Genomic DNA, 19,776 nt, shown 5'->3' with positions numbered 1-19,776 from the left:
AACGACTGCAATGACTTACGACGACCGTCAGAGGCAATGTAGTAGCCAGGAGCGGCTGCTGTGGCACTAATGGGGCTTAGCGATAGACCAAATAGGGTTCGTCATAGTAACCAAAATACCTTGGAGTAGCGTACTGGGTCGCTTGGGTGGCCGGCTGGCGTCCATAGGGATCTGGGGTCTGCGCTGGGTAAGAGGAATAAGCAGACTGCGCAGGGTAATCCCGTCCGCTGGGCTGTTGGTAAGATGAGTACGGGTCCGCTGGCTGGGTCCTGGGAGCAGCGGAGACGGAGGAAGCCTGGTATCCTGGATGCGAACTTCCATACGCGGATGTGGGAGTCGTGGTATAATGGGGATCACTGCTACCATAGCCTGAAGACGCATACGTTGTCGCTCTAGACGACGTTGACGACTGGCGAGGTGGCTGGTCATAGGGATCCGCCGCCGACTTGGGCGCACCGTGTTCATACGGTTTTGTCGGACCCCAATGCTGACGAGCAGCATGTGTACGAGAGTCTTGGTAAGCGACTAATGAAGCGTTAGAGCCCCCAGATACCTTAGTAGTGCGCACTTGAGGACTATGGCTACCTCCACGTCCGACGTCGCCAGGCTGGCGCTCCTGTTGCCAGCGCTGAGAGTCCATCTTCAAGTCCTGAATCATTTGCTGGGGGTTCGTTAGCGAAGTGCGCGAGCACCGTCCGACGGCTCAACCTACCGAAGTGAGAGTGCGGTACGCGGTTATCCAGTAGCCTGGCTGGCCCTGCGAGAGAGTTAGTTTTCCGTCGTACTGGCATCAAGGAGACATGTGCGGACCTGGTACTCTCCGGTGCCTGTGCCGGGCCTGACAAGCGCATCTGGGCCCAGGTAGCGCTGGATGTCGGCGGTGATGACTTCTCTCGCGATGCCATCGCCTGGCACAAACCACTGATTTGCGCGCGACATGGTTATTGAGAGGCGTGTGGGAAGGTTACGAAAAGAAAGATGACAGTGATGTCAGTCCTGGAATGGGGGCCAAGCTATGGGAGCTAAGATGGAGGGGCTCTAGGCAACCAAGATACGGGCAAAAGCAGTCCTGGGAGTCCGAGGGCTGAGGTGTCCAGAAAGAGTCCAGGAGAGAGGTGTTCAGAGATGCAGGACGCAGAAGCGGGGTTTTGACCAATATACCGGCACCTTGGGGGGTCTGGCCTGTGACAAGAGTGGACCTTGACGGCGTGGCTGGATGCAGCTTCCTGGTGGGGGCGGTCACAGCAGGTACTCGGAAGTAGAGGGAACTAAGATCCAAGCACTATGCGCACTCTGGCAGACAATGCGCAGCGTACGGGCGACGGGAAGAGTACTTTACTGAGTGCTCAAAGAGTCGAGGAGCCGCAACTGAAGAATGGCTTGCAGCGGGAGCGGGGGGTGATTGGCCGTTGGGGTGATGGCGGTGATGCAGGTCAAGCGGTTGGGCAGCACGCTGAGAGCAGGCTTGTGACACTGGTTTGGCGGCGTTGATGCAGGCTGGTTCTGTCGAGATGCGATCGATGGGAAAGCAGCAGAAGGGAAGAGAAAAGAAGACGAAAAGAGCGGCGTACCGTCGGCAGCCGAACTAATTATTCGAATGGGCCAGCAGTCTCCATAGCTCGAGCGTCTGGTGCGCATTCGACGGTGTGGAGACGGACCTGGGCAGCCCTCAGGTGGCGTCGCTTGGGCAGCAACTGCGAGGGTGCCCGAGGCCAGCCTGACCCTTCTGAGCCCTAGTGACGGTGATGCAAACGGGCATCGTCGCTTGTCAGCAGGGACTTGTTTCTTTACCGCGCGCGCTGCTAGCCGTGATTGGGCAAATTAAAGCCATTTGCGCTGCTCGACGAGCCCTTCAAGGTTTGCCGGCGTGTGGAGAGGCTTTCGGGGCTAGCCGCTGGCATTTTTACAGAGGTTTCTTACCTGTCCGCCGGTGAGCCCTGCATCATCACCCCCAACAACAACCAAGGCTACGCCCCGGTCGCTCGCTTCGGCCATCTGTGACGTTGTGCGCCCAGCTTCGGTCGGTCCAGAGAGGCTTCACCGACTCGCTGCCGCCGCTCCAACATGCCACTCTCTCGGGCGCCGCCACTTCAACAGCGGCCGAGCCCAGCACGACGATCTGTCGATACATCACGGCGCTCTCTGCTTCTTGACAGCATCATGGCCTCCGCGGCCAAAACGGAGTGCAAGCCCATCCTCGAGCGTGCAGAGCCTTCAAGCACGGGCTGCCAGTAGGAACACTTCCCTCTACCGCACACTAGGGCTCCATCTCCTCGTGCTTCCTCGTCGTGGCTGGTTCTCATTAGTCCAAATTCCAGACCTACCGCTCCAGCGCAATCTTCGTCAGGCACCCATCAGGTCCAGCAGCTCCGCCAGCACAGCACGTGTTTTCGTGTCACCACATGCGTGCTGCGACGCTCAATGATGCGCATCTCTTGATTGCACGCAGCCTGCCGTGCTGCCCAAGCCAGCACCCTCCCGATTCTGCAATGGCCACCGTGATGGAACTCTATATCTTGACTACGAGTAGTGGTCTCTGTCATTTCCACTTGTTCCTGTCAGATCAAACTTTAAAGTCGTCGGCTTCTGTTCTCGTGGTCGAGAACTTCAGACGAAAAGAGCAGGAGCATCGGCATAGGCGCCAGCCCGACTTCTAGCCATCACAGCGTTTCCGTGCTACGACATGCAGCCCGTGGCCATTGCGCCTCGAGCCACTTTCTCAATGGGTTTCATCTGAATTCATTCCGCTTAATTGACATTGTCATGGTGGAACAGGGTACCCACCGCTTTCTTTCTTCTCCGTTGCATCCCCATCCGCCGGTGTCAGGGTACCCGACCCACCAGTTGAACTCCATCCAAACCTCGCACGGCATGTCCCTCATCTACCTCATCGTCCCCAACATCCCAACATAGACAGTGCATCCCAGTCCGGCCATCTCGGACCCAAGGATGCGCTCTTCCGCTGCTTGGCCGCGCAGTCGACCGTCACCTTGGGCGCTGATGCTTCCGCTGTTGTCACGAGCGGCCCGAATACTCCCGGCAGCTGCGTTCGAAGATATAAGCGCGTGGGGGTAATCGTATGTACCTCTCTTGATGCATTGCATCTCAGTGTACCTGATAATCTGTACATATTGCGTTAATGGTTCGCAATAGACATAGTAGAGACCTTGTAGTATAGTACCAGTAGTATCATAATAATACCAAGTCAACATATATCACAATCATGAGTTCACGCGATTCCCGCGACACATCTAGGATACCTTCTCCGGTCGCGACGATCTCACTCTGTTCAGCTGACCGCTTACGAATACCTTTAGGCTCATGATTCATCCGACCGCTATAATACTCTGCCTGATACTCTGCCGTGCGTGATATTGGGCACTGATGAATTGACCAAGCAACGGTGTCCTCTTCAACTCCGGGTTCGCATTCTTCCATTTCCTCCCGAGATGATGGATCACGTCCATTATCCTCCAGTGAAGACTTGCGGAGGAGTACCGTACCATCATCGAGATAATCAATCCAGTCAACAATTGGACATTGCCTGTCTAGCTGAGGCATTCACGACGCGTAATCGGGCTTCACGTAGAGACGAGGTTGGGGATTTCTGTTGGGCGTGAAGAATCATCATAGTCTAGTCTAATGTGCTATCTGAAGTCGTAATCGTATCTCTCGTCTCGTCTCGAGGGGAACTGCCGACGTCGTATCCAAGTCCGCCGCAGATTTGGTAAACAAATCGTATCCCGCGGCAGGAGGTTACATGTCCTTCGTCGCTCGCAGCTTGCAGAAAGAAGCAAATTTCAAGGGGGGTATCTGGGGTATAAACAGTCCATCTCGCGTGAACGACAGGCCGGGGCCAAAGCAAAACGCCGTCGTAGATGCTGTGTCCCAGCACATCTTTTTTTCGGAAAGTAGCAATGGGTATTTTCGTCCGGGGTATGCAATTTCGTGAAGCAATGAAAGAAAGGAAAAGCATTAAAGTAAACGCCGTCGTGACGCTGCTGGAAAGTTCAACTTGGTCGTAAGTGGCTATCGAAACGTGATCCTCGCACAATGTCGTAGATGTCATTAGACTGATGATGGACGGCGAGCGGTGAGACGCGTTCGGTAGGTCGTCAAGGTTTGTCGAAGGTGCGAGTCTTCATACCAAGTGCCAGTTGTGACCAGCAAGCTCAGTAATGAGGCTCGACCGGGATACCAGCCAAGTCCTCGAGGAGAGAGATTGCCGCAGACATGCGTCGCGCAATCTGTTCGGACACCCACGAACCGCCAATGTCCATACCGATGGGAATGACGCCGAAGAGGTGGCGGCCATTGCCGTAAGCTCCACTGCGAGTAGCCACGTTTCCGTAGCCACCACCGAAACCGACACCGTTCGCGTTCTTCCACGCAGCTAGCTCGGCCTCTTGAACAAGTGCATAAAGCGCCACAAGGATCGCGACCAACCAGGGGATCCATCCCATGAATCCAATCTTCTTGGACGAAGCTGCGACTGGGCGCTGGTATTCGGGCTGGTGAAGGGCCTGCTCGACGGGTTTGACTTCGCGGGTGACCATGACGGGAGTGATGCGGTTGGTAGGCTTGGCGATGGAAACCTGGGTGTTGGATTCGACGGGCGTCGTCTCGAGAGCCGCCTGAGGAAGAAGTTGGCTCGTGAGCGCAGGTGCGTCGGTCTGCACGGAGAAATCGGTGGTGGTTGCGGGTGCGTCGGTTTGGGTGGAGAGCTCAGCGGTGGAGCTCTGACGCGCAACTGGACTGGTACTGACAGATCCAGTTGGGCTCAGCGCGAGCGTAGGAACGGCGGGCTCTCTTGGCGCATAGTTGGCGATCTCGTGTCCAAAAAGTGTCGAGGCAACAGACACAGGACTGTGGGGTGAAACGCTCGTAATCTCTTCCTCGTACATGGCGAAACGCGCCTCAGCAGGCACCACAGGCGCATAGTTGGCTACGTCTTGCACACCGTACAAGGAAAGTCCAGCGCGAGCGGCGTCGACGGGCTCGGTGCTAGCGATGTTCTGCACGTCCTGGAAGGAGAGCGCAGGGCGCACGAGTTCAATGGGCTCGGTGCTGGTGGAGTTCTGCGGGCTGAGGGCCAAAGGCGAACCAGCAGGCTCTATGGGCGTATAGCTGAAGACACGGCGCACGTCGTCGAGGGAGTACGGAACGCGAGTGGGTTCGACGGGCGCGGTGCTGATGGCAGTCGGCGTGCTGGTAGTCAAGACCGCACCAACAGGCTGCTCCGGGGCGCAGTTGAAGATGTCGCGCACGTTGTAGAAGGAGAGCGGAATGCGCGCTGGCTCGGCGGGTGGGCTGCTGGCGGCTTCGCGGACCTCAAGCGTTTGTATAGGCGACCTCGCGGTCTCGGGCTCGGTGCTGGCAGCTTCGCGGATGTCGACGGTTTGTATGGGCGACTTCGCAGCCTCGGGCTCGGTGCTGGCGGCCTGGTGAACGGGGCTGGTGGACAGCGATGTTGGCGATGGGTCGCGCGGTTCGACGCTGGCGGCTACGTGGATCTCGGAGGCAGACGATGGCACATAAGGCTCGTAGTCGCTGGCATCGGCTGCGATCCAATCATCGTCGTTGATCCCGGAGTTCTCGAGCTCTGCTTCAAGGGTACCCTCCATGCTGCCGATGTGGCGGTCATCGTCGACGGGCGAAGCAGCGGCGGCTCGAGCCTTCTCGTCGAGCTCGTGACGGTTGCGCTCAATCTCCTTCTGCAACAGCGACTCGAGGTGGCTGATGCGCTCGTCCTTGACTTCGACGACCCGTAGAATGCGCTCATGCTCGGCGTTGGCCTCAGCGATGTCACCCTGAAGGTTGTTCTTCTCCTCGAAGTTGATGTGCTCTTCGAGTGTCTCCTTCAGCTCGGCGATAGTTTCCATTCCTTCCTGCCATTGCGCCGTTAGATCCTTGAACTGCAAGTTCAAGTCTTCGAGCTCCACTTTGTACTCGTCGCGGTCGGCGAGGGCGGCTCTGACATTTTGTTGCGCTTGCTGGACGTCGGCGTGGAGGTTCTCGATCTGCTTGCGGGCCTCGCTGAGGGCCGTCTCGTTCTTCTGGAGCTCTTGGGCAAGTTTTGCGTTGCGCGTCTCGAGGGTGTGGATCTTCTCCTGCTCTTGCGCAAGCAGCGAAGTGCTTTGATCGAGCTGGAAACTGGTGTCTTCGCGCCGGCGTCGTAGGTCGGCGAGGTCGTTGTTGGACTTTGCGAGTGATTCCTTGAGTCGCTCGTGCTGCGACTCAAGATTGCCGTATCGGTCGTATTCGCGATCAAGTGACTCCTTGTATTCGTCGCGGTCTCGCCTGATCTGCTCCACAGAATCTTCCTGCCCCGACATGTTGTAGTCGCTCTCCTCCTCCACCAGTCGCGACAAATCCTTCTCTTTAAGCGTGGGTACTTGCTTTGTTGTCGCAAATGCCAAGACACCGCTTCCGGAGTTAGCGCCCTTGTCCCCAGCCCCCGGCCCCGGGAAGACATCCAAGCTCAAGCTCATTTTGGCGCCAGCGCCAGTTGGTCCCTGAGCGGGGGGCAGGGGCTTGGAGGGAGGAAAAAAGTGGAAAGGGAAGTAGTCGCTTTCCTTGCCGAACTCCATCTTCTCGCCGTCCATTTTGAAGGTAGTTGTTTGTTTGAATTGTGAGTATGAAGATGTAGATGTGAGTAGGGTTTGAAGAGAAAGCAAGAGATGGAAGCAAAGCCTCAGGACGAAAGATATATGGCAACTGCCAGTCCAGTGCTATTGTTCAATAGCTGGCACGACTTCAGCTTCCTGCTATTGTATCTGGCTATTGTGCCTTGGAAAGAGCAGCTCCAGTCTAGTGAAGGTGAAGACAACTTGCGTTCACCCACTGTACGCGATAGTCCACAATAATGGGTGCGGACTACATTGAGTAACACAGCCATGCTTGAACGGACTGCAGCGAAATGTCGCCTCCCGGGTTATACTTCAAGTTTGATTCTAAACACCTCAGCGACAAGGTAGCCTCTCGGCTTGTATTTCAATTTTCATTCTACCTACATCAACCTCCTAGTCATCGGCAAACACTATCTTTGTCCCCACGAACAGCGAGCATGGCTGCATTGTATCCATCCAGTCCTCCCTCTTGTTCTTCTTCTTCGTCAGTCGCCGCCATTTCTCAATATCATATCTCGCCATCGGACAAACTGGATCTCTGTCGTGATGTCTTTCCTCACACTTCCAACACTTCGGGGGTCGCCTAGCATGCTTGCCCGGCCCCTTCACTTTGACCACTTTTCCCCTTGTTCGTCTCGGAACGTCAACCGTTTCCTGGGTAGGCGCTTTGTGCAGTTTCAGCGGCGTCGAGAACTGCCACTTGAGTGACTTCTCCAGATCTTTCTTCCATAGCTTTCCCACATATTCCATATCCGTGTGTAAGAAATGCGACACACAACAGAAGTCAGCAATGCGTCGATGTAGCATCGTGATGCAGTCGCTTTCGAACTGCGACATGGGTATACCCATTGCTGTCTCTCGTCGTTGTTTCAGCTTTTGCGCCTTCTCTTTTGTCAGAGCTGCCGCCAAAGCTCCCTTGTTCTCTGTGTACTCAACCATGCGTCTTAGCTCCGTCATGCCGAACGCTTCGTAGATGATCTGTTGGCGAATCTCGGAAGGTAGGCCGAGAAGACTGGCTTTTGGATACGAATGTCGAAATCGGCCTGTCGGAGCCATGATCCAGGGATAGATCCATAGTCTTACAGCGCGGTCGCGTGCGATCTGTTTCCTTGCTCCTTTCCGTAGGGTCCGACATTCGATTGTGTTGGCGATGTTGTATCCTTTCTGGTCAAGCTCGCGTCGACGTTTGAGCCTTGCTTTTTCGCGCTCGTTTTTTCTTCTCGACATGGTGTAACAGTCTGTCTACGATGTGAGACTGGTCGCCTGGGGTAGCTGTAGATGGTGCGCGCTCTATATTTCGGCAGCTTGAGGCGACTTCCGACGAGATTGTTGCCGTGCCAGAAGCTTTGAGAATTGTGAGGTTGTTGTGGTATCGATCCGTAATCATCAAACGATCCCTTGATGCAGGTGCGTGGACCCTGTGCTAACCGCAGGCGGTAGCGAGGCTCGACCCTTGCGCTATGCGTCACAGTGACTCACAAGCATGTCAACAAAGATAAATTATTAGAGACGTCCTATTCTCCATTTGTCTCTCGTCGGAGGTGAGACACTAGTAACAACAAAGGGTACCGAGCGGGTACCCGAAGCTTACGCGACATGTCTCCCGACATCCAACAGATTCCCATCATCAGGCCCAGTGAACTTCTTCCTTCCAGTCATGATCCAAAATATCAAGCTGATGAACATAACCACACCTGTCGCCGCAGAAGTGTAGTTCATGTTCTCGCTCGTCACAGGCGTGACACTAGGTAGGTTGGACACAACACAGATGAATCCCAGATACAAGAACCCGATAATGTTGAGAACAATGCCCCAGCGACCGAGTGAGTACGGGCCTTCCAATCGAGTCTTCTTACCGGAGAAGTGGGCGAGAATGCGGGAGAGCAGGGGCATTAGATACGAGAGGTAGAAACCCTGTGTGGCGATGGCGATGATGGTATTGAAGCCAGTTGTTGTACCGAAGTAGATGGAGTTGAAAGCCATTTGGACGACGGCTGTCAATATAATGGCGTATACCGGCACCGATCTTGTCGAGATCCTGCTTAGTACATTGGAGAAAGGGAGTCCGTTGTCTCTTGCAAAGGCGTATACGGCTCTTGATCCCTCTGCCATGAGCGAGTTGGCGCATACTGTAGCAATGATAGCGATCATAGATGCTAATGTAGATGTTCCGGCCACACTGTTTGTGCTATTGAATATGATGGCAATGACAGGTACTCCTGTCGCGGTAGCACCCGTCTCCTCGAGATCGCCAATGCAAAAGCACAATGCGACTAGCCAGACAAATCCGGTGAAGAATCCAATGTAAACCGACATGACTATCGCGCGGGGAGCTTGTTTCCGGGCGTTCTTGATCTCCTCAGTCATGTGCGATGGCGCGTCGTAACAGCACATTCCGAACGCTGATTGGAGCAGTCCTAGGCATGTAGCATACGGCGCATTCCACCCTGTGAAATTCTCGAAGTCGCTGAACACGTAGCTTGCCGATTGTTTGTGGTCGTTCGTAACCAGAATGGTGATGAGACAGACGACGAAGGAAGTGAGATTCCAGATGAAGATCGCTTTCGAAAGCTTGTTAAGGATGTGTGGCAGGTAGATGTTAGATGCCGCTGCGATGAATGTGATGAGATAGGCGATGAGTACTGTGTGCCATCGCTCTATCGTAAAGCCATAATTGAGCTGGGCGGTACCGAGAATGAAGTTCGTAGCGACGAAGTTGTTGACTGCGCCCATGCATATGATTCCGATCAGCATGAACCTGTTCATGTTAGGAAGTGATTGGGAAGTCAACTTGAGAATACACACCATCCACAGAGATAACTCATCGAGCGAGCCCAGCGTGTCGGTGCCAGGATAGCCACCCAAGAGTACTGCCCACCTGCAACAGGGTACCTTAGAGACGGTTAGCTCGGCCATATAGTCAGGCACAGGTGTACATACGCGCTACACATCTCAGCCATTGAGTACGCAACAGCAAGTGTCACAAGGCAGACACAAAGCCAGCCCCAGATCATGACTGGCGGCCCACCCGATTCAACACCAATGATGAGTACACCAGAGAGTGCGGTCCATGAAGTCACAATACTGAACGAGAAGCCGACCATCCCAAGTAGGCCAAAGCTGCGCTTGAGCTCTGTGAACGCAATCAGTACACGTTCGCAATTGTGACTTTGTGAACTTACCTTGGGTATATCCCAGCTGCGCGAGCACATCATCGTCGCTATTGGCCTCCTCCACGATCTTCTTCTCTTCTGGGCTGTGCGCCATCTCTACCATCTCGATTATCACAAAACCGACAGAAAGAAAGTCAAGAGAAGACTGTGAATATGCGAATAGCCTCGAAGCGATTGTTCAAGTGTTACCTGACCGCATACATATACCTGTCCGGGTATCGCGCAAACCCGTTTCTCGCAGCCATTGAACGACATGGCGCCGTCAACGGCCGAACCCTGCGTCATCGAGATAACGAGCATCTGCCCCAGGTTGTGATTCCATTTCGGGAAGTCGCCAAGCATCTCGTACATGTCTTATCGCGCATCAAGCGTGTGGAGTGGGTTGGTCGAGATAGGAAGCGGAAGCGGCATGATGGGGAACCAGGGTGCAGGTAGAAGTGGGGTACAGTGGACGAGATAAGTAGGCGGTCATGCGTAAGCATGCTGCTGAGAAGCTCAAGTCTCAAGCGCTCGTCGGTTCCAACTCTTGTCTATTGACTCTTGAATTCGAGGTACGAAGAGGTATTGCGGTGATGTTGTGGCGTGAGGAGTGAAGCAAGTGCGGAAGGAGTGGAGATGCACAGGTACCTGCCGATCCCGATAGCCGGCTATTACAACCCGACGCGATAGGATCAATCAAGTCAATACAAGAAATACACGAACGTAACAGACTGCCGCGCAAAAATGCGATGCTAAGTAACCTTTACGACGTGATGTATGCACAAATGGACCACGCCACGCCCACCATCGCAACATCTTACAGTACTCCTCGTACCTAAATAGTGCGTCGCCTCATCGCAGCATCAATTTGCTCTTGTTATACACTCAGTGCATAAATTGACTACCAAAAGACGATGGCATCTCAAATCCCCACAACAACACCGTATGCCTGGCCACATAACTCAACCCTACATCCCACCACAACCGCGCTCGTTATCATAGACATGCAACGCGACTTCCTCTCAACAGGCGGCTATCTCTCCTCACAAGGCTACTCTCTATCACGTTTCGAGCCACTGATTCCCCGCATCGCATCCTTACTGTCCACGTTCCGCCGCGCAGGCTTCCCCGTCGTACACACACGGGAAGGTCATGATCCCTCGCTAGCAACAGTCAGCAGTAGAGAAGCTCATCGGAGTCGGGTCAACGGCGCAGAAATAGGAAGTCAGGGTCCGTTGGGTCGTCTGCTGATCCGTGGTGAGGAGGGGCATGATATTATTGAAGAGTTGAGGCCGGCGAAGGGAGAGTTGGTTATTGATAAGCCGGGACGAGGGGCGTTTATGCATACAGAGCTTGACATGATGTTGAGAGCTAAGGGGGTGAAGAATTTGGTGGTTTGTGGGGTCACAGCGGATGCGTGTGTGAGTAGTACGGTGCGGGAAGCAAGTGACAGGGGGTTTGATGTGCTGGTTGTGGAGGATGGCGTGGAGAGTGTTAGTGAAGAGCTGAAGAAGTGGAGTTTGGAGAGTGTTAGGGTTGAGGGAGGGTTGTTTGGGGTGACGGGATGCTGTAAAGAGGTGGAGGAGGCGGTGGGAAGCTGGATCCAGAAAGGGAATGACAGTTGAAGTGGGTAGGCTGCACCGAACGAGACACTCGGACAGTGTACAGAGAAGCTCATACAGTATATTTTGCCTTTACTTCACCTCGGGAGGATTTGTGCTGCGCGTATCAACACCGCCTCAAGGTACCTTTACTTTGCCCTGCGCGCCCAATCTGTAATCAGCTCTTGCTCGCTCAGCGTGTTATATACACCACGCTCATCTCTACATCCTCACAACAACAACATTACTTCGAAATCCCGACAACTACACTCACGACACACTCAGGTATTCCGCTTCCCACCACAGTGCCCACTTCAGCTCTTCAATACTGACGAATCTCAGCTACAGCGCACCCAACCAACATGGCCTTCATCCCCTCCGAGCATGCGTTCCCCATAAGAGTAAACGCAGTAGAACGCTTCATCGACACCTCCGCCGCCGCAACCACCTTCTGGGAAGACGTCCGAGACGACCTACAGCCCTGGACCCATTCCAACCTCAACCCAGACCTTGCTCCCATACGCGAAGGTTTCGGTTACGAAGTGCGACACTACTACAAGAGCCCGTCTGACGACGTTGAGATATTCCCAGGTGCCCAGGGTGTGATTGTGGGTGTACCGCCGCCGGATCGTGGTCATGCTAGAGGCTATGCAAAGGTTCATGTTCCTGAACTCGATCAGGTCAAGATCGTACCGATGGTGATCCTTCGAACTGGCAACGTTCACATTGAGAATCGCAACTTGTACAACGAGATCATCAGTCGCCAAGGTATACTCGCTTCGAAGAGTGGACAGCCGTTTGACCAGCTTAATGTGGTTACTCAAGCGTACCTCTTGGCTCTGGCTGCGACCAACGTGGAGAAGTGTTAGTGGACCTGACGAGATGGCGGTCGGAGGATGCCAAGGTGGAAGGGGATTTGTCTAGAGTCAGATACTGTCGAGTATAGTAAGCGATAAGCTGTGCTCGAGTTAAAGACGGCACAACATGAGTCAACGTCACAGAACAAAACAATTGGACAGCAAGGTGCATGAATATGTATGCATTGACTGAAGTAGCCAAATGAAGATCGAAGCTTCATATTGATCATTTCCAAACCACCCATGAACATAACGCCGTGAAGACCGATAGCCGTGACCAGATCATATCCATAAACAATGTGTACCCATGCGGACAGTCCCCGACCAAGAAGCCGCAAGAAGCTGTCGATGCCGGGCGCCGATGTGTCGTGACGAGAAGAGGAGATGTTTAACCACCGAAACCGTAGAGGGTACGGCCCTGGCGCTTGAGGGCGTAGACAACGTCGAGGGAGGTGACGGTCTTGCGCTTGGCGTGCTCGGTGTAGGTGACGGCGTCACGGATAACGCTCTCGAGGAAAGTCTTGAGGACACCACGGGTCTCTTCGTAGATCACTGCGGTCATGTTAGGACTTGTCTGGCATGGCGACGAGGTTGGGAATGCTTACTGGCTGAGATACGCTTGACACCACCACGGCGCGCGAGACGACGGATAGCGGGCTTGGTAATACCCTGGATGTTGTCACGAAGAATCTTGCGGTGACGCTTGGCGCCACCCTTTCCGAGACCCTTGCCACCTTTGCCGCCTGCAGAGCTATGTTAGCATGTTGTCTTGTGGTAATGAGGGATGCCGCGACGGCATGGTGGTTGTGTGTGAGTGTCGTGATGCGCGGTGCATGAGTGGGGCGACGCGTTGAGCCTCAACACCAAGCGCGCCTCACCGCCATGTGCAGCAGCGGCAACAGCGACGACAACGTCGATGCGACGGTAATGGAAGAGGAATAAAGATGTACTTACGTCCAGTCATGTTGTTGGAAGGTTAGTGGAGATGAAGGTGATGGTTATTGGTATATTACGCGCGTTGGTGCAGCGTAAATGGCGTGGATGAAGATGAAAGCTGGGGGTTGCGAAAAGAGAAGAAAGAAAAGACTCCAAAGACGCGGGTGGGCCGGTTATATAGACGAGGGCGGCGGGCGCGGGTGCCTCCAGATCACACAGAGCCGGAGTGGCGCTAGGCCCGGTCGGGGCGAGTCAGAACATGAAATCAAAGGCCTTGCGCCTTCACATCTGGGGGAAAATCAAAAGCGTGGAAAGCAGCACTTCCAATTCCCACTGCGCTTGCAGGCGCGCCGGGTTGCTGCTGCAGGTGTCGGCGAAATGGCCCGTGCGGGAACTTCAATCGCGGCCTGCCGACGCGACTGGAACACCAACGTCGGGTTGTGATAATCGCCCTGCATGCGGCTACAGCGTGCTGCACCCTCTCAAAACATATTGGAAGACGAACGAATATACAAAGAACATCTTGCAATATCGAACAATGTTTTGCGCGTCTTGTATCAAATACGGCACGCCTTCTTCACCCCTCCACGACGCGTTCACGCTGTGCACACACTACACCAACCACCGCAACAAGCAATCGAGAAGGACGCGTTTGATATCGAAAAGTGCTCTATCCACTACTTTGTCTACTCTTGTCTCCTAAAGTTTTTATATCATGTTTGTCGTTCACTTCCTTGAGACATCTACTCGAAGCTTTCACCGCCATCTCACAGGCTCTTCAACTCTTTCAACATATTAATACTTCAATGAACCAAGACTTGGCTTATATCATACCCTTACTTTCTGCTTTCTGAGAAGATGCAGATGGAAATATGGCGTCATATCGGTCGCAACCTATCGTTGAGTGGTCATGTCCCACTCTTTAGATATACTTGCTGGTTGCTCATGCGCATGCCTACCAATGCAAACGTATGAGTCACGTAATCCGTATTGCTGCCTGGAGTTGCTTTACCCGGCTGCCGTCTAAAGTCCTCAGTGGTCATGTTGGGACGAACCATGTGGTACAAGACGTGTCTACCTACGCTGGGTTTCATCTGCATGGAGAGGGATGCCATTATGGAGCAGCAATGAGATCGTTAAATTTCGGATTCAAGCGTTAGCAATGAGTAAAGTAAGACTTGCACTTCAAAGTGATACATCAATACTGTCGGTGTGAACTAAAAGAGATTCATTGCGAGAGCTAGCTAATCAACACGGACTATAAACGAGGGGCATGCTACAAACTATCCATCTAATCAGAAGCGTGGCATAACCATATCCACTCGCCACTCGTACCGTCTTCCAGACCTAGAGTAAGCTTTACTTTGTCTCATCGGTCTTCTTGACAGCAGCCTCCTCGTAGACAGGAGGAGCATCGTATGCTGGAAGCTCGGCGTACTCCTCCTTCTCTCCGCGCTCCTCCGCCTCTTCGACATCCTCCTCATCCAAGGCAATCGGCTGGTAGCGCTGGCCACGGACCTTGGCAACGGTAATAGCGATGAGACATCCGAGAGCCATGCCCACGAGGTATGTAAGTGTACCAGCGAAGATACCGATGAGGATAGGGACGAAGATGGTGAAGAAGGCGCGACGAGCCATCTTGGCGAAGCCGTGGTGACGGTGTTGACCCATGTGGTGAGGGTGGTGGTGTGGGTGAGGCTTGCCAGGGCGGAAGCGGTGCGGGGGCTTTCCAGCCATGCCCTCATGCTCCATGGGGTTATTGGGACGGGCACCGGCATGGGGTCGCTTGTGGCAGCCGGGCCTAGGCTTGCGCATGCCCTTGATCTGCTCGATGCGGTCGGCCATGATGTTCTTCCACTTGCAGTAAAGCGGCCACTCGTTGCACTCCTTGTCTGATGGTGTGGCCGGGCTGCGCTCAGCCTCGTTGAAGGATGCGATCATGAGGCGACCCTCCGAGTTCTTCAGCACGTTGATCTGAAGCGCAGGAGGATTGACAGTAGTGCCTTCGACCGAGGTGATTTGGAAGGTCATCGGAAGAAGCTCGGTGCCCTCCTCTGAGATAGTCTCTGCGCCGTCGTAGCGGAACTCATAGCCGGTGATTTGCAGACGTAGACCCTCTTTTGTAGATGGGTCCACCTGTGTGAGAGTGTAAGGCTGGGGAGGGAAGCCGAACGATGGCGGGTATAGTTGGGCGTTGTTGAGGTTTAAAGCGTCGCCATGGGGTCCGACGTCAAAGTCCAGGCGCTGTTGGTTGTTAGCATGCGAGGCTGTGAGGCATGTAGCCGACTACGTACGAAGGCACTCCCAACATCAGATTTCCACTTGAGGTCTTTTCCATCCAAGGTGGCAACGGCGCATCCAGGGCACTCCAGCGCAACAGATCGCTGGCTGGGGTTGATGGCGAGAGATTCGAAAGCGTGGTCGTCTCCGAGGTCTTCCACGTTCGTCATGGTCGAAGGGATGAGCACGGCGCTGGCGGCCAGCGCCAAATGGGCGAAAACACCCAACTTGCTAGGAGACATCGTGGGTTGTATTCAGGATAATTCAAAGGTTGAAAGGCGAAGAGGTGTTGCAGAACGAAAGTATCAGGAGGATGAAGGAGGCGGTGCCTCAGCCGTGCATTACGATTGCCGCCGCGTCATCTGTCACGTGAAGGGCCGGACCCTGAAGTTTAGCTGTCAACATGTCGCACGCGTGAAACATTCGCCGAACCAAGCAAAGCAACCAGTGAACCTAGCAAGAAAGTAAAGTATACTTCCAGATTCGAAATGTTAATGCAACGTCCTACTGCATGATGTATCGGCGGCTGCCTATACATCTGGGGTACTGCGTCGGGAACGCCCACCGGAGCCTCCCCGACGGCCGCTCATTCGTCCGTTCTTTCTAACCGCTCCTTCACCTCATACAAGCAAGACGCTGAACAGGCGCCCTGCAACCTGCATCAGTGCAAGATCAGAATTTAACCACATCCAGAGGCAATGTAGCATCCTAGGCCATCTGCGTCAAGCAGATCTTTTCCTCAAATGCGGTTCTTCAGTCAAGCCAGTATAGGCGCGCGCGTGTGGGACTCGCGACGATGAATATATCTATAGCCAACATGAGTCTCCAAAACTCCTCGGCAAACTTCGCTGGACGGAACGGAAACCTCACGACGCAACGGTCTAAGTTCACATTTAGCTTCATCATTCAATTTCGCAGCGTCCATGAGCAACGATGAGACTCATCGACACTAGAACCCTTGAGCTCCGTACTTTCGTGGACGAAACTCATGTACCACCATATGCCATCCTAGCCCACACTTGGGGCGAAGACGAAGTTACCCTGCAGCAGTTTACAGATCGGTCACCAAAAGCGGATGCTTGGAAAGGCAGTCGAGGCTACTGGAAGATTTTGAAAGCCTGTCAACAAGCCCTCAGCGATCGCCTATCGCTAGTATGGGTGGATACCTGCTGTATCGACAGTACATCCTCCTCGGACCTGGGCGAAACGATCGTCAGCATGTTTCGGTGGTACCAGCAGGCAGCAGTCTGCTACGCCTACCTAGACGATGTGAATGTATCGTCCGTGGCGAAGGTGGGGGGAGTCCTCAACTCCAAATACAACGATGACGCATTCGCCAAGTCACGGTTTTTCACGCGCGGATGGACATTACAAGAGTTGATAGCCCCGGAACATCTTCAATTCTATGGCGCAGAGTGGAGATACATCGGCAAGAAGGATTTGTTACTCAAAGAGCTGGAGGGCATCACTGGAATCAGCCAACGCGTACTTTCGAAGGAAAGCGACGTGTTGGATGAGAGCATCGCAAAGCGAATGAGTTGGATGGCTGGACGCACAACAACAAGAGTAGAAGACTTGGCGTATTGCCTAATGGGTATTTTCGACGTCCAAATGCCGCTACACTATGGCGAAAGAGACAAAGCTTTCCTCCGGCTCCAGGAGAAGATCATGGAGAATTCAGAGGACCACAGTCTATTCGCATGGGGAGCACGCCGTTCAGATGTCAAGGGAACACTTTGTCCGATATTTGCTGATCATCCGAGGCAATTCGCGGCTTCGAGAGACATAGTAAACCGCCATCACTTCGACAAGGATATCAACGAAAAGGATGTAATAGGAGAGGATTACGCATCAACACACAACGGTATCAAGATCAAGCTCCGCGTCCGCAGTCCTCTTGGTCCCTGGGGCGCGTTAGCACCTGAAAAAGATGATCGCTTGGCTGTGCTCGAGTGCCGCTTTGAAGATCCAAAACTTGAAGGTTGCTGGCCTGCCATTGCTGTCAGACGGCTCAAAGGGTCCAAGATGGCACAGTATTCTCGCATTGGAGGTACCGAGATCTATCCTGTTGTTTTTGGCGAGGTTAGCAACGCCCAAAAGCGGATGGGCGTTATACCTGTTGGCAAGATGGATGCTGGAGAACGGATCTATCTTCTTCACAGAAGTATGATAGATATTCCTCGGTGGGCTATTAACTAAGCCTAGAGGGAAGGTGCGAATGGTTAAGCTGTGTTGAATATATAACGGTGAAGAACAAGTTTCAAACGGTACTCTCATGATGCGATCCAAACTAAACAATGAGGAATATGACCAACGCCAGAAAATGCTCAACGCTACATGGTATCTCTCGCTTCCCAAATGCCCCAATATGAACTGATTTCAACAACACATACCGCAAGCAACATCAACATCCCAAACGCCATGCTAATCATACAATCATGAACACCAAACCTTCCATGCTCACATGCGACTAACCTGCACCGGCACCCCCGGATGCATATTAAGCAAATACTGTGGACCAGGCATCGTCCCACCGCCATAATGCGTGCGACTCGTATTCCTCACATGCTGCTGCCGCTGTCCATCAGCACCAAACTCTCTACTATCATTCTGCTCCGCACTGTGCCCATACGGCATACCTTGCTCCTCCATCTTGCCCAGCATAACCATCTCATCGCTGTCTTCGCCCGTTCCGCGGTTCTGTCGCCTCTCAGCGCGGGAATACGCGGATCCACGTTTCCGGATGCATGACTGAATGATGAAGATGAAGAGGAAGACGGCGATGGATATGGCGGTGTAGATGAGGACTATCGGTCGAGTTTGGCCTGAGAGGTGGAGACCAAGGCCGCCGGTTAGGATGAGTAGGACGAGGGAGGCTGAAGCGAGGGGTGTGTGGAGTGCCTTCTGGAGGCGGGGTAGGTACGGTTTCAGGAATGGGAGGACGCTGGTCAGGAGGAGGGGTAGGAGAGATATAAAGGCGATGATTTGGTGCGGGGTGTTGAATGCTTTCGACTGGGTACGCGTTAGTATGGGGGTGTTGACGTGGGCAAAGGGTAACTTACGCGATTGTACTGCGCACTGGTAACTCCTCCCAATACATAACTGACAAGCAGGAAGATCATGATGAGTACGCTGAAGACGACGTGTATCTTGATGTTCTTGAAGAAGCCCACGAGTAACACGTTGAGTGGCCAAAGTAGGAAGAGCGCTAGACATCCAATGACTGCGTGTGCGAGGTTCGCTCGGTCGTGGTCTCGGGTCATGTCGCCCACCATGCTTACGCCGTTCAAGGCGTTGCTCTTTGCTGGCACGCCGCCTGGCCCGGTGGCAGTCGCCATATCCATGGTGAAGTGACCGTAGCGGATGTGTCGTTTGAGGTTCGCGGAGGGAGAGTCGGATTGCAGGTTCTGTCCATGGCCAAAAGCGTAGATCATCGGGTGTGCTGTCGCTTCGGTGTCAATGAAGGAGCGGCAGTTGCCACATCGCGCTCTCAATATGAGCATTTCGTCGTCGACTCTGGTTCCTGGGAGGACGGTAATGGAGACGGAGGAGTTGAAGGTTGGTTCCGAGGCTTTGGAGCCGATGCGTGCGGAAATCGTTACGTCTGGTATATGTAAGCATGTGTCTTGCAATTAGACTTTATGTGAATGAGTAAACATACTATCGCTCTTGTCATTGGGGTACATGATGAACATCAAACTCCCTTCCATCTTCTCTCCAAACCCAACGCCGACCCATGAGTACGCCGGACTGGCGTAGTAGATGAAGACATCATCCGAGTCGTCTGCGATGTTGATAGAGAATTGTGTTTCTGTCCGATCAAGGTAGAATGTCGATGCGGTAGTGACGTTCGTTGTTGTGTTTTGGCATGATATGAGCGCTGGGAACACTGCGCAACAAGTAAGCAACGTGCATGGAAAGACAAGCAATCGTATGTAGTTCGAACTACTAGAGATGACTTACAAGCCAGCAGCGCAAGTACCACACCCACTCTCTGCCGTACGTGTATCATGGCAAACATATCTCAGTACCAAATAGCACCCAAAAGCGCGCGCAACAATCGACCGAGCTCTTCAGTTTCAAGGCAATCAAATGGAAAAGAACGGGAAGAAAAGAGCGAACAGCAAAGCAACACCCAATTAATACCCTCAAAAGTAAAGTACCACAGCATAAACAAGCCCTAAACCCAACGCCTCCCCCATCGGGGACCTTATACTTTGCATACAAACCTACTCCTACACGCCAAACCCCATGCCTGCCAACACGCCGCACATGAAACAACCACAAACCCGACCCCACCAACCGCTCGTCCAACCACCCG

The 19,776-nt window shown here is 53.6% G+C and overlaps 8 protein-coding genes across 8 annotated transcripts; 2 read left to right on the top strand and 6 right to left on the bottom strand.

The window, feature by feature from the left end:
* Positions 1-383: 383 nt before the first annotated feature.
* J4E85_004291 (uncharacterized protein) lies at positions 384-939 on the bottom strand (the record flags this gene model as incomplete). The annotated part of the gene is made up of 4 exons (XM_051468550.1): positions 384-525; positions 586-661; positions 713-757; positions 811-939. Coding segments are annotated over 4 exons (392 nt in total), but the record flags the coding sequence as incomplete, so codon positions are not given.
* A 3,233-nt stretch (positions 940-4,172) lies between these two features.
* Positions 4,173-6,605, bottom strand: J4E85_004290 (uncharacterized protein; the record flags this gene model as incomplete). The annotated part of the gene is made up of 1 exon (XM_051468549.1): positions 4,173-6,605. The coding sequence occupies one exon, from the start codon at positions 6,603-6,605 to the stop codon at positions 4,173-4,175; it is 2,433 nt and encodes an 810-aa protein (XP_051328141.1).
* A 1,611-nt stretch (positions 6,606-8,216) lies between these two features.
* Positions 8,217-9,896, bottom strand: J4E85_004289 (uncharacterized protein; the record flags this gene model as incomplete). Its single annotated transcript, XM_051468548.1, has 4 exons — positions 8,217-9,387; positions 9,435-9,521; positions 9,570-9,762; positions 9,812-9,896. The coding sequence occupies 4 exons, from the start codon at positions 9,894-9,896 to the stop codon at positions 8,217-8,219; spliced, it is 1,536 nt and encodes a 511-aa protein (XP_051328140.1).
* A 1,848-nt stretch (positions 9,897-11,744) lies between these two features.
* J4E85_004288 (uncharacterized protein) lies at positions 11,745-12,251 on the top strand (the record flags this gene model as incomplete). Its single annotated transcript, XM_051468547.1, has 1 exon — positions 11,745-12,251. The coding sequence occupies one exon, from the start codon at positions 11,745-11,747 to the stop codon at positions 12,249-12,251; it is 507 nt and encodes a 168-aa protein (XP_051328139.1).
* Positions 12,252-12,627: 376 nt separating this feature from the next.
* On the bottom strand, positions 12,628-13,203 carry J4E85_004287 (uncharacterized protein; the record flags this gene model as incomplete). Its single annotated transcript, XM_051468546.1, has 3 exons — positions 12,628-12,791; positions 12,845-12,982; positions 13,194-13,203. The coding sequence occupies 3 exons, from the start codon at positions 13,201-13,203 to the stop codon at positions 12,628-12,630; spliced, it is 312 nt and encodes a 103-aa protein (XP_051328138.1).
* Positions 13,204-14,534: 1,331 nt separating this feature from the next.
* J4E85_004286 (uncharacterized protein) lies at positions 14,535-15,697 on the bottom strand (the record flags this gene model as incomplete). The annotated part of the gene is made up of 2 exons (XM_051468545.1): positions 14,535-15,419; positions 15,470-15,697. The coding sequence occupies 2 exons, from the start codon at positions 15,695-15,697 to the stop codon at positions 14,535-14,537; spliced, it is 1,113 nt and encodes a 370-aa protein (XP_051328137.1).
* A 691-nt stretch (positions 15,698-16,388) lies between these two features.
* J4E85_004285 (uncharacterized protein) lies at positions 16,389-17,654 on the top strand (the record flags this gene model as incomplete). Its single annotated transcript, XM_051468544.1, has 1 exon — positions 16,389-17,654. One exon carries the CDS (start codon positions 16,389-16,391, stop codon positions 17,652-17,654), a length of 1,266 nt encoding a protein of 421 aa, XP_051328136.1.
* A 261-nt stretch (positions 17,655-17,915) lies between these two features.
* Positions 17,916-19,141, bottom strand: J4E85_004284 (uncharacterized protein; the record flags this gene model as incomplete). The annotated part of the gene is made up of 3 exons (XM_051468543.1): positions 17,916-18,467; positions 18,518-19,059; positions 19,117-19,141. 3 exons carry the CDS (start codon positions 19,139-19,141, stop codon positions 17,916-17,918), a joined length of 1,119 nt encoding a protein of 372 aa, XP_051328135.1.
* Between the last annotated feature and the right edge of the window lie 635 nt (positions 19,142-19,776).

This window comes from Alternaria conjuncta (assembly GCF_024043145.1).
Source record: "Alternaria conjuncta strain BMP 0040 chromosome Unknown scaffold_5, whole genome shotgun sequence".
NCBI classification, from domain to species: Eukaryota; Fungi; Ascomycota; class Dothideomycetes; order Pleosporales; family Pleosporaceae; genus Alternaria; species Alternaria conjuncta.
The sequence above is the reverse complement of the archived record's forward strand: the minus strand, read 5'-3'. Positions and strand labels throughout refer to the sequence as shown.